This window comes from Geotrypetes seraphini, chromosome 7 (genome assembly GCF_902459505.1).
Source record: "Geotrypetes seraphini chromosome 7, aGeoSer1.1, whole genome shotgun sequence".
NCBI lineage: Eukaryota > Metazoa > Chordata > Amphibia > Gymnophiona > Dermophiidae > Geotrypetes > Geotrypetes seraphini.
This window is the reverse complement of record NC_047090.1, coordinates 109,759,204-109,772,523: the sequence shown is the minus strand read 5'-3', so window position 1 is coordinate 109,772,523 and position 13,320 is coordinate 109,759,204. Positions and strand designations below refer to the sequence as shown.

The 13,320-nt window shown below is 42.1% G+C and overlaps 1 protein-coding gene across 1 annotated transcript in view; it reads right to left on the bottom strand.

Moving 5' to 3' along the window:
* Positions 1–13,320, bottom strand: part of PCNX1 (pecanex 1) — a 311,984-nt gene that overhangs the window by 56,210 nt on the left and 242,454 nt on the right. Inside the window, 3 exon segments of the mRNA XM_033952015.1 lie at positions 9,162–9,270; positions 9,621–9,798; positions 11,779–11,920. Of these exon segments, the coding sequence (XP_033807906.1) occupies positions 9,162–9,270; positions 9,621–9,798; positions 11,779–11,920 (429 nt within the window).

Below are 13,320 nucleotides of genomic sequence, written 5' to 3'. Positions count from 1 at the left end.
CGAGGACAGCAGGAAGGTATTCTCACATGTGGGTGACATCATCCATCTTGACCTGCCTGTACTGTGCATGCGCAAGTGCCTTCCCGCCTGTTCCTGGCTCACAGAACCGTCAGTTCAGTTACAAAGCTAAGAAGCCAAACAAAGGAGGTGGGAGGGTTGTGAGAATATCAGCCTGCTGTTCTCAGATAACACCTGCTACAGGTAGGTAACTTTGCTTTATCCAAGGATAAACAGGCAGCATATCTCACATATGGACTCTCTAGCTACCAGGCTCATGCCTTTCAGAAGAGGGTTATTGACAACTACTATGAGCCTAGCAAAACCAACACAGTTGGAGGGAAGTTGACTTCTAAATGGAAAATAAATTTTGTAGAACTATTTGGCTGAACCGACTATCCCTTCTGGAATGAATCTCTAGATAGTAGTAGGATATGAAGATATGAATTGAAAACTAGGTGAGAATGGAATGTAGGATAGAAGTGGAATGTAGATGAGTTACTGAAGTTGCCATTGCTCAAAATTTATGTGTCATTAACATGGCTTTCAAGCATCAGCCCAGTCTAAGTACAGCATAAGGAGATACAGTCTGTCAACCAAGTGGAGATAGTTCTTTTTGTGACAGGAGCTCCTAGTCTGTTAGGTTCGAATGATAGGAACATTTGAGTTCAAGTCTTGTGAGGTTTGGTGGGATCCAAATAATAAGCAAAATCATGCTTACAATCCAATGTATGTAGTGCCACATCACCAAGATGAGAGTATGGTCTTGGAAAAAAGATAGGGAGAAATATAGATTGGCTTAGATGAAATTCCGAGTCAATCTTCAGGAGGAATTTTGTATGAGTTCAAAGATCTATCCTGTCATGGTAGAATCTTGTAATAAGCTGGATCTGATACAAGTGCTTGAAATTCTCTGACACAAGCAGATATGATAGCTACAAAGAATATCACTTTTTAAATGAGATGTTTTAGAGAGGCTCAAATGAAGGCTTTATCAAGAGTTGAAAGTACAAAATTAAGGTCCTAAACCAGTGTAGGAGGTTTAATTGGAGGCCTAATATGGAGAAGGCCTTTCACGAATCTGGAAACTAAAAGATGTACAGAAGAGCACGACTTGGGTGTGATTTTATGTGATAAGAACAGCCTTACTGGGTCAGACCAATGATCCATCAAGCTCAGTAGCCCATTCTCACGGTGGCCAATCCAGGTCACTAATACCTGGCCAAAACCCAAAGGAGTAGCAATATTATTCCACACTACTGATACAGGGCAAGCAGTGGCTTCCCCATGTCTTTAATAACAGACTATGGACTTTTCCTCCAGAAACTTGTCCAAACCTTTCTTAAAACCAGCTACGCTATCAGCTCTTACCACATCCTCTGGCAACGTGTTCCAGAGCTTAACTATTCTCCGAGTGAAAACTTTTTTCTCTTATTGGTTTTAAAAGTATTTCCCTGTAACTTCATTGAGTGTTCTCTAGTCTTTGTAATTTTTGACGGAGTGAAAAATCGATCCACTTGTACCCGTTCTACTCCACTCAGGATTTTGTAGACGTCAATCATATCTTCCCTCAGCTGTCTCTTTTCCAAGCTGAAGAGCCCTAACCGTTTTAGCCTTTCCTTATACGAGAGGAGTTCCATCTTAAGGTGGCCAAACAGGATGAAAAAGTGATGGCGAAAGCTAGAAGGCTGCTAGATTGCATAGGGAGAGGTATGGCCAGTAGGAAAAAGGAGGTATTGATGTCTCTGTATAAGAATCTAGTGAGACCTCATTTAGAATAGTGTATAATTCTGGAGGCCGCACCTTCAAAGAGCTATAAAAAGGATGGAGTCAGTCCAGAGATAGGCTACTAAAATGGTATGTGGTCTTCATCATAAGGCTTATGGGGACAGACTTAAAGATCTCAATCTGTATACTTTGGAGGAAAGGCGTGAGAGGGGACATATAACAGAGACTTTTTTTTGTGTGTATATTTCTTTATTGAGCAAGCCAACAGCATACAGAACAGTACAAAGCAATAACACATCTGCAGATAGAGACATTTAAATACCTACATAATGTACACATCCCCCTCCCCATTCGCGGTTTCCCTACTCGCGATTCCACATAATTACTATTTTTTTTTTGGGGGGGGGGGGGAGAAGGAAAAAAACCCAAACATTTTTGTCTTCCCCCCCGGCATTCCGGCCTTACCTGGCTGTGTCATGCAGGATAGCTGGGTGAGTCATTTGGGCTTTGTGTTCCATTTTGTGCAGGCCTCGTTGTTCGGGACAGTCGCTCTGCTGTAGACACAGAGGTATCGGTGGCACGGGGAACGAGGGAGCAATTGTTTTCTGGCCGTTTGAGTTCGGGCATCGGGCGTGCGCCTGTCTGAGGTAGTGCGCAGGAGCTGAATTCCGGCTTGCGGGATAGTGCGCTTTGCCGGTTGGGAGTGCTGGTTTTCGAGGCAGGAGTGATCTTCCTACGCTCCTGCCCATTGCAAATAGCCATTAGGAAATGGCTGTGGGGAGTACGAGCGTAGGAAGATCATTCCTGGCCCGAAAACCAGCTAGACCACCAGGTAAGGCCAGGATGCCAGGGGAAGGCGGAAGGGAGGCGGGGGTGGGTCAGAGCCGGATATTCGCGGTTTTTTGCCATTCGCGGTCCGGCTCTGCCCGTATCCCCCACGAATAAGTAGGGAGAAGTGTAAATGCGCATGAGTCTAGTCTCTTTCATTTGAAAGGAAACTCTGGAATAAGAGGGCATAGGATGAAGTTAAGAGGAAATACTTTTTTTTACAGAAAGGGTGGTAGAAGCATGGAATAGTCTCCTGGAAGAGGTGGTGGCTACAGAGACTGTGTCTGAATTCAAGAGGGCCTGGGATAGGCACATGGAATCTCTCAGAGAAAGAAAGAGATAATGGTTACTGCAGATGGGCAGACTAGATGGGCCATTTGGCCTTTATCTGCCATCATGTTTCTAGCCGTGTATGGAAAGCACTAATAGCACTGAGATAAACTCAGACTGAATTAGTTTTTAGACCAGAGTCAGAGAGATGTGAAGGTAGTCCAGGACCGATGGAAGAGGACAAGAGATTGGATCTAGAGATTTGTTATTGCACTAGATTGTGAAACAAGTCCATTTGAAATGAGAGCAGCACTGAGTAGATGGCTTTCTAGAGGCTTCAATGATGGCTGATACTGGTGTAGATGTTGTTAAGGTATTTAGTGGCTGAGAGTGAGATGCCATCGAGTATAGACCATTCATTTTTGTGTCAGCAAGGTAGGAAAGATTTGAAGTGTAATGAGTTCCTTAACACTGAGCTGTACGAGGAAAGGGAATGATTGTCGTGGCCACTAAGGTGCTATTAGAATCATGGTGGCTTGTTCCTGGCAAAGTTTGAGTAGATGGGCTTCCTATCCAATCATGAAAGCATCAGTTGTCAAATCTTTTGATGCAGTGCTTGGAATAGTAGAGATATAAATGGGCAAATAGAGTTACATGTACTATAGAGGCCTTGTGGCTTAGAAGTTGTAGCAATTATTGTGCTTTTATGCAACAATATGAGGAGACCCTCTGACAAATTTGAAGTAGAATATTGAGTCTCTGTTGAAGCAGATAGGCTTGAGTTTGGGACATGTCTAAGAGGGCTACAATGAACTCCAGAATCTGCATGGGTTTTAGATGTGATTTATTGTAGCTGACTGTGAATCCTAGAAATTTGAGCAGACAAATTGTTGCATTCATGGCCTGGCCAGCCTGTTGAGGTGTGGAGACTTTAATCAACCAGTCATCTAGACAAGGGAACACATAAAAACTAAATGAGTGAAGGATTTCTGCCACTACTACAAGGCATTTTGTGAACACTCTGGGTGCAGATGCCAGGCCAAAAGGGAGCATTTTGTATTGATAGTGTTGTGCTCCCAGTGGAAAACAAAGAGGTTTCCTGTGGGCTGGGAGGATGGGTATATGAGGTCTGGAGAACAGAGCCAGTCATTTTTCTCCAATAGAGGTAATAAGATTCCCAAAGAGACCATTTGAAATTTCTCCTTCACCAAGTATTTGTTGAGGGTATAGAGATCTAGAATTGGATGGAAACCTCGGGTCTTTTTCAGTATGCAAAAATACTTTGAGTAGAACCCTCTGCCCCTCTCCTGTAAGGGACCTTATTCTACGGCATTAAGCTGGAGTAGGGATAAGAGCTCCTGGCAAATGAGGGTCTTTTCCTGGGAGTTGAAGACTCTCTTGGAGGATGATTCGGGAATCTTTTCGGCAATTGAAGGGCATAGCCCTGACTCATCACTTGCAGGACCCAGTGATCTGAAGTTATAAGGGTCCAGCATTGATAATGGATGAGTTGTCCCCTGATAGCTAGAGTCTGAGGTGAAGGTTGAGAAATACTGGATATGCTCTCCAGAAGAAAGTCAAAAGGACTGCTATGGTCTGGACTGAGAAGGCACAGAAGCTTTTTGTTGCCTTTGTTGTCTGGACCATCTGAGTTGTTGGTCGAGTAGACGTAGCAGGCTGGCGATATAATTTGTTTTGAGTAGAAATTTGTGCGCTTGAAAGTCTCCTTATAGAATAAGATTGATGAGATTAAGGTCAAGGTCATCGTATAGACAGTATGATGTTTGATTTTTTTTTTTTTTGAGTGGCCTCTTCTATGTTCTCCAAATAAATCATCTCCTATGCAGGGGATGTTAGAGAGATGGTCTTGAATGTTGGCATCCAGATCAGATATCCGCAGCCAAGCTTGTTTGCGAATTGCAATGAATACTGCAGAGGCTTGAGGGGTAATCTCAAAGGCATCAAATGTAGAACGAGCCATGTATTTCCTTGTCTTGAGAAGATTATTGACTAAATGATAGTACGAGTGAAGATATTCTGATGTAATATATTGGTTATAAAGAGAGATCTTTAGAACCAGAGATTTTAGATAAACTGTCATGTAAAAATTGTAGTTTAAAATTCTGTTTACCAGCATGGTTGTTTGGAATATTTTGCATCCAAATTTATCTAGAGTTCTACCTTCTCTCCTTGGGGGATTACTGGCATTTCTGGTACTGAATGCCTTCTTCAAGGCAGACTACGACCAAAGATTGATGTTGTAATTGTGGTCTATCAAAATCAGGACTGGGTTCTATAGAAGTTGTCCAATTTGTTTGGTGATACTTGGACGTTGAGAGGAGATTCCCAGGTTTGTTTGTTTTTAACAAAGACTCTTTCATGAGGTCATGGAATGGAATTTTTAGACCAATGTCTCTCAAACTTTCTCGAGCTGGGGCACACTAAAGGTAGTGGCCACAGCTCGAGGCACCCGGAAGTGCGTGGACGTCACCATGATGACATCATGCGCATGCATGACATCATCACATCAACATCCACGCATGCGAAGAGGCCCTCCAGACAGGCCCTGAAATGCCAGTAGGGCATGCCAGCAGGGAAGTCTAACAAATATCAACTAAGTACCCCAACCACAGACCTCCCAAGCTCCACGCTAGACCCACCCACACTCTTCCCCAAATCCCGCCCCCTTTACAAATTGAAATGCAATTTTTTCCATTCATTTTTCATATACATATACAATATAAATTCTCAAAACTGACACATTTCTATCACTATATTGAAAATAAAATCATTTTCCCTACCTTTGTTGTCTGGTGACTTTATTTTTCTGTGCTTTTAACTATGTTTCCAGTGCCTTTTTATCCATTGCCTGTTTTTCTTTCCTTCTTCATTTTCTGCCTTGCATCCATCTTTGACATTAACTTATTCAATTGTTCCATTTTTCTGCTTTCTTCTCAAAATCTACTTTTCCATGTCTTCCCTTCCCTTCTCTCTCCTTCCTTCACCGTTTTCATGGTCTGACATCGCACTCCTTACCTCCTTTCCCCCCAGTAGTCCGACATCTCTCTTCTTCCCTCCCTCCTCCCAGTGGTCCAACATCTCTCTTCTTCCCTCCCTCCTCCCAGTGGTCCGACATCTCTCTCCTTCCCTCCCTCCTCCCAGTGGTCCGATATTTCTCTCCTTCCTTTCCCTCTTCCCAGTCTGGCATCTCTCTTCTCTCCTTCCCATAATCTGGCATCTCTCTCTACTACTACTACTATTATTATTATTATAACTATTGCGCTACCAGACTCCCCTCCTTCCCTTCTATTCCCTGGTCTGGTATCTCTTCCTTCCTTTAGTCATCTTTCCTCCCCCCCCCGTGTAACATTTTTCTTTCCCCTCCTTTCTGCCCCCTGCAGTCCATCTCCTTTCTCTTCCTCCTTTCTGGTCCCACTCCCAGCCAACATTTCTCCCTCCTTTCTACCAGTCCAACATTTTTTTCTCTTCCTCCTGCATGCTTCTCCTCCGGTCTTCCTTCCCTCCCCTAACCAACATCTCTCTCTCTCTCCATGAGTCCAACTTTTCACTCTCTGCCCTCTCCTCCTTCCCCCCCCCCCCGAGTGTGGCATTTCTCCTTCCCATCCATCTCACCCTCTCCATGAGTCCAACCCTTTCTGCCTCCTGCACACTTTTTCTCTCTCTACTTGCCTCTTCCCTCGAGTGGCATCCTTACTTCTCACTCCCCAACCCATGTATCATTTCTCCCTTTCCTCCACCCCATTTCCATTTCTCCCTCTCCTATTACTCTCACTCCTCCTGTAACAATTTTCCTTCCTTCCCTCCCTCCCCCAACCCCACTCACAGCTAATATGCTATCTCCCCATCCACCATCTCACCCTCCCCTCCAGTGTGTAGAATCTTTCCTTTCCTCCCCTTCTACCAGGTCCAGCAACACCTCTTCTCTCTTCCCTGCCCCCTGTCCAGCAGCACCTCTACCTCTCCCCATGTCCAGTAGTACCCCTTCTCCCTTCCATCCTCCCCCTTCCCCCTGCCCAGCAATACCCCTTCTCCCTTCCCTTTCCTTCCTCCCTTGTCCAGCAGTACTTCTCATGTCTCTAGCAGCAGCTGTATGCTTTTTAACTTGGTCACACAGCTGCCGCTAGGATTAATTTAGAAGCGGTTTCATCCGGGAGTCTCGGGGCCTTTGCTAGGCCAGCTTGTTTTGATGATGCCGTCCGACATATCTCACCTCTCCCGCCTTTCCTCCAAAGTATACAGATTGAGATCTTTAAGTACACACCATTTTAGTAGCCTTCCTCTGGACCGACTCCATCCTTTTTATATCTTTTTGAAGGTGCAGCCTCCAGAATTATACACAATATTCTAAATGAGGTCTCACTAGTCTTATACAGAGGCATCAATACCTCTTTTCCTACTGGCCATACCTCTCCCTATGCAACCTAGCATCCTTCTAGCTTTCGCCGTTACCTTTTCAACCTATTTGGCCACCTTAAGATCACATAAAATCACACCCAAGTCCTGCTCTTCCATCATGCACATAAGTTCTTCACCCCCTAAACTGTACCGTTCCCTCTGGTTTTTGCAGCCCAAATGCATGACCTTGCATTTCTTAGCATTAAATTTCAGCTGCCAAATTTCAGACCATTCTTCAAGCTTCGCCAGGTCTTTCTTCATGTTATTCACACCATCTAGCATATCTACTCCATTGCAGATTTTGGTATCATTGTGCACCAGTGGCCGCTGGGATTGTACTTCGGCATTGTACACCGATGGACAGCGATGATATGTCTCAGTTCATTCACTGAAGGACAGTAGCGATGTTCTTCGACACTGTGCATTGAGGTTGAACGTATCTGACATCCACCAACGTTGTGTGTATAATGAACACCTATGATTTGAGTCTACATTGTGCATCAATGAGGTTGGTGCTCGATGCTCAGTCTGAGCAGAGGCTTGGAATGTCAAGGCAGGAATTTGCATAGTATGTGCCTGCAGCAGTCCAGTTAGTTCCTTCTGCAATAGTTCTCTGATCATGCATTGAGGGCGCTGGTACCAATACTTGCAAAAGTTCCATTGGTGTGGGCTGCAACTCTAGGGCATGCTTCTTGTTGGGCCACCGGCCCTCTTCTGCCGTCATACTCTATGTTTCTATGTTTAGGTGATTCAGTCTCTGCATGTTGGTGCTTAGAGCACTTTGATGGTGAAGACTATGTGGATACAGACCTCGAGGAAGGAATATGTTTACACTTTTTAGCTTTTTGGTTTTTTTTTTTACCAGATTCCCCTGAAATAGGCAGCACTGGAGAAACAGATGTTTGATGCTGTGTGTCAGCATCTGAATTTTCAGACATTATCAATGTCCCCAAAGCTGACCTGATAAAATTTTTGTATCTTAACTTTCTGGCTTTAAGTGACCTCTTCTGCAACATAGAGCAGAACATGCAAGAAATGGACACACCAGTTGTATGGGTCCATATTTGAAATGGTCCTTTGACACCAAGTGCACTGTTTGAACTCGCTTAAAACCTTGAACATGGATGGGAAAATCATCAACATGAGGTAAAAAGACTTAAATGGTTAGGAGGTTAAGTACAAGATAACCGAAAAAAGGGGCGACACTCCGCACTTTAGAACAGGTTGAAAAAGGCCAGTAGGCCAAAAAATAAGAGTCAAAAATTAAAAATTTTGGTTATCAAATGAAAGGGATAAGAAGAGAATTAAAAATTATGACTAAACGACGGGAAGGCACAAAAAGTACGCATACAATATATGCATAAAACATTCATACAAAAAAGGCAGCCTTAGAGAAACTCTAAAAGCATCCTCTCTGCTCCACAGAAAAGAACGAACCAATGATGGTCTTGCGAGCCAGAAGTGTGTGGGAAGGCACTTGTGCATGCACAGTATGGGCAGTTCTAGTTTTGTTTTTTGTTTTTTTAAAGTGATGGTACGCTTTTGTACTGTCCGTACCAGGCTCTGTGGATGAGATCACCCACATGTGAAAATATGCTGCGTGCTTGTCCTTGGATAATGAGTGTTTTATATTTAAAAATTATATACTGTTTATAAATGCCCTCATTTCACCTTCTGAAATCTAAAAAGATATATCCTATCATTTTCTTCTAGTTCTATAAATGTATATTTTCCAGATTAGCTTTAGACTTACTCAGACAAGAAAAATTTTGTCACTGGTTTGTAACATCCTAAGTACACTTCTGCAGCATAGATGACATTAAGTAGCTTATACAAATTAACCTTGGATGAAAGTAGCAGCAGTATATCCATAAGAAAGTGTTATTAAATCAGAGATAAATTCATGGGCATTTGAAGGATACGAGGTACAGCAAAAGGTTGGGCAAAAGCGTGGAAAGCAGATCCCCATGTAATCTGCCAGGGAGCAATGTATGTGTACACAAACCGTAATTTATAAAAGAGTTCCCAAAGCTAGGAGAAGAAAAACAAATATAAATTACTTTAGCTAAGTAAGATCCACATTTTACACAGAGTACAAAAATCCAGAGTATCTTTTCTTGTTCTGAGCTATCTTATATCTCTTTTCAGTCAGGTTCCTCAATTTCAACTACCTGGAAATTTATGTATCTTAAAAGCAGAGCTCTCAACAACTTGTACTTTCATTGGAAAGCAATAGTATTAGCATCACTATTTTTAGTTTCACTAGCTCAAAAAACAGAGAATGTGACAATAGGCAAAGGCATGCATTTCATCTAGTCTGCCAATTAGATTGCAAGTACTGTAACTGAGAATTATTCGAGTATGCATGCATGTGGACTTACCTTACTGAATAATATGGACATGAAGAAGAGGTCTAGTAATAGCGTCTCAGACCAAGCTTTGTAATCAAAGGTGAAGAAGAGCACTGTAAAGATGACAGTGGCGTACTGACAGGTTGGACTGCTGAAGGAAGATCGAAGCAGTTTCAGACCTGCGATGGTGATCATTAATGCTCCAAATCTAAAAAAGCAACCAAGTAGTGAGGAAATGAAAAAAACAGTGTTCAAAATGTGTTCATTTCAAAATGTCAGCAGTGAGTTATAGCTAGTGCTTTTGATTTTTCCACTGTACCAGGAAAACCCCTATAACGAGGTTTCTAGTTGTATAACTGCGTTTTTCCTCAGGTTGTTAATGCCATCACGCAGTTGCATTCATGGATGGTTGATGTCTGAGTGGGACACTACTACTGGTGTTTCTTTCCAGCAGCAGCAGATTGGTTTTTGCTGCTGCTGTGCTCATCTCTTCTGCCAGCACCATTCAGATGGTGACACATAATTCTCACATTTTAAACCCTCCTGCCAAGCTCCATTACTTAGCCTGTCAACTGCCAATTATGGGATTTACCATTAATGGCTATGGAGACAAATCCTATATAACAATGGATTTCCTGGATATTAGCAGAACGAGAATGAAAATGTGAGAGAATTAAATATGAGTGAGAGCCAGAATAAAAGAGTGAGAGCATGACAGAATGTGAGATAGAATTAGTGGTTTCCAGCCTTGCCTTGCCATGGAGAAGGATGCCTTGCCAGAAAGGGAGGAAATGACAATCTCTTCCTGGGCAGAGGTGAGAAAAATCTATTCAAATTGAGCTAACATCAGAAATGCTGCCACAGTGAAATTCTGTTTTAAAGCAGACATTTTAGAGCAGTACTAGCCTGACAGCAAAGTTCAAGTCCATTCACTACACAAGGGGTAAACTAGAGTAAATATGCGGAATTGACTCTGTGTGGAAACATTAAACATAACGTCTTACTGAGACATAGAGATTGTAAGTTTCTACATATTTCTTTAATCTGACCTTAGATTGTTGATCTGAGTTACTATTGATTTGAACTAAATAAAACCCAATTTTAAATCTCAATAACTTCTCATAAACACATATAAAGCACAGCACTGAGAAGGTATAAACAGATCCCATTATAGCAGCACCAAAAAGCCTCACGACCGGATAAAAACCCAAAATTAAAGAAAAATAAACACGAGCAGAACAGACAGGCTCCTACCATCTGGCATGTAGAAAGAAAACTGAGGAATTACAGGACAGCCCAGAGTAATAGGAGGTGGAGCAGAAAAATATAAATGAGGTTCTCTACACTAGATCTCATGATCAGAGAGACATTGCCCACAGGTCCAAGACTGTTGTTCCTATTGAACTAGAACAGCAATTGTCAGATGCCTATTTTTATGATCATTAACTCGTACACAATTTTGGAGAAGCAACAGCCAAACATTTAGGGCTTCTTTTATGAAGCCACGTTAGCGGTTTAACACGCGTAATAGCGCACGCTAATTTGCCGGCCGCGCTAGCTGCCTCTTGAGCAGGCAGTAGTTTTTCGGCTAGCGCAGGGGTTAGCAGGCGCTAAAAATGTGCGTGCGATAAAGCCGTTAATGCGGCTTTGTAAAAGGAGCCCTTAGTGCAGTGGGCTAGAACTGAGAAAGCCTAAAATCTGAGTTATGGACTCTTTTTCTCTACTGCAGGGTTGCCCAAGTCCGGTCCTCTAGATCTACTGGCAGGCCAGGTTTTCAAGATATCCACAAGGAACATGCATGAGAGAGATTTGCATACCAAGAAGGCAGTGCAGGCAAATCTCTCTCATGCATGTTCACTGTGGATATCCTGAAAACCGGGCCTGCCAGTAGATCTCGAGAACCGGACTTGGGCAGCCCTGATCTACTGGCTCTCTATGTGACAATTTGAAAACAATGCACTTGCTTTAATCACCGTATCTCTATGAATATTTCGTATAGGTGTCCAGAGGGGCTCCAAGTTCCATGCCATGTGATGTTTAGGATTAATAGAAAGCTCTCAAAAGAAAAATTGAGAAACAATGAATGTTCCGATGAAAATTAAAAACATACTGTAGGACCACATATCTGAAGAATCTGATTACTCCAGAATTGCAATTTATTCATACAATTCCAGACTTTTATGCTTACTCTTTATCCAGTTTCTTTGGGATGGTAATGACCTTGGCGCTACTGCTGAGCTCATTAAGGACAATCAAGGGGTAAATAACATTCTTCTCCAGGAAGAGGAGCCAGACATGAGTCTTCTCAAACCACATCACATGTGCAGCATCTGACAAGAAAAGAAGAGTAGCCAAGTTAGCAGTCACAAAAATTAGAAACTGATGGCATCTTACAGACTAAAAACTTATTGAGGAAAGAGACTCTTTCATCCAACACCACTTATAAGTTCTTTCCAGTCTCTGTCAAATAGCATTATTTGAACCTCTTCTCATGGACGTCTGCTCTCTCACCTTGAGAGACAGCCAGATCACAGATATTTTCTGTTATGCCATGAAAAATAAGCACTTTATTTCATTTTATCTCATCAAAAAGAAGCACCCTGCATTCAACCTTCTCTGGGTATTTACAGTTCTCTTTAATTCATGAAGAAAAATAAACGTCTATTTTCCCTTATATATAATTTTATTTGAGCAAACAGAGGATGGCATTTTGTTATTTACACAAGTAAATGTTAATTTACAAAAGGTAAACTGGCCATCTCAGAGCGTTTAAAAAGCATGTGAAGGGTTCACAAAACATACTTTTGAGGGGAGGGGGAAGAAGGGCAGGAAGTAGGGGATAAGAGAATGTATACATACCATTTTTTTTTTTTAATGTATGCATGTATTCTGTGGGAGAAGGGGATAGGACTTGATCCAATGTAGGTTTATAGTCCTGAGTGATAACTCAAAGAACCCACTGGTCTGTTGTAATAAGAGGCCAACATTATTGATAAAAGAGCAAACTGCCTCCTAACGGGAGATCGAGAGACAGATTCAGGAAGATGTTGGAAATGCTCTCTAGAAAAGAGTTAGAAGGATGACTGTTGCTTTGATTGCAAATGAGACTGCAACTTTTGTTGCTTTGCAAGGCAGCACCGATTAGGCCTAGAAGATGATGAAGATGGCCGATTGTAATGTTGTTTCATATTATAATAGTAAGAATGTCTGGGTGGAACAGAATATTCTATAAGAAGATCTAGAGGTTTGTGGCTTTGACAAAGTTGTCATAGTATCTGTATGTTTTTAATACAATCAGCCACCTCTTCAATTTTGTCTCCATACAGATCATCATCCTTACATGGGACATCAGAGAGGCGTTCTTGTTTTGAGGTTTCAAAATCAGATACCCTGAGCTAAGATAAGCTGCGCATTGCTACTGCCCCTGATGATGCTCGAGAAGAATCATCAATTGCATCGAAAATGCCTCTAGCCAGAAACTTCCTTGTAGTAAACAAGTTTTTACACAACTTTTATAAGTTTTTCTTGTGGGAGGAATTTCTCAAAGGCTGGATGTTGTTTAAAGACTTTAAATAAATGGAAATCTAGAATTGGTAATCCAAGATTCTATTTGTTAGCATAGATGATTAAAAATGTGTTTGCCAAAGGAATCTAATGTTCTGACTTCCCTTTTTGGAGGCTAAGACCTTGGACGTTTTAAAACAGATTCCACAACTAGAGAATGACATCA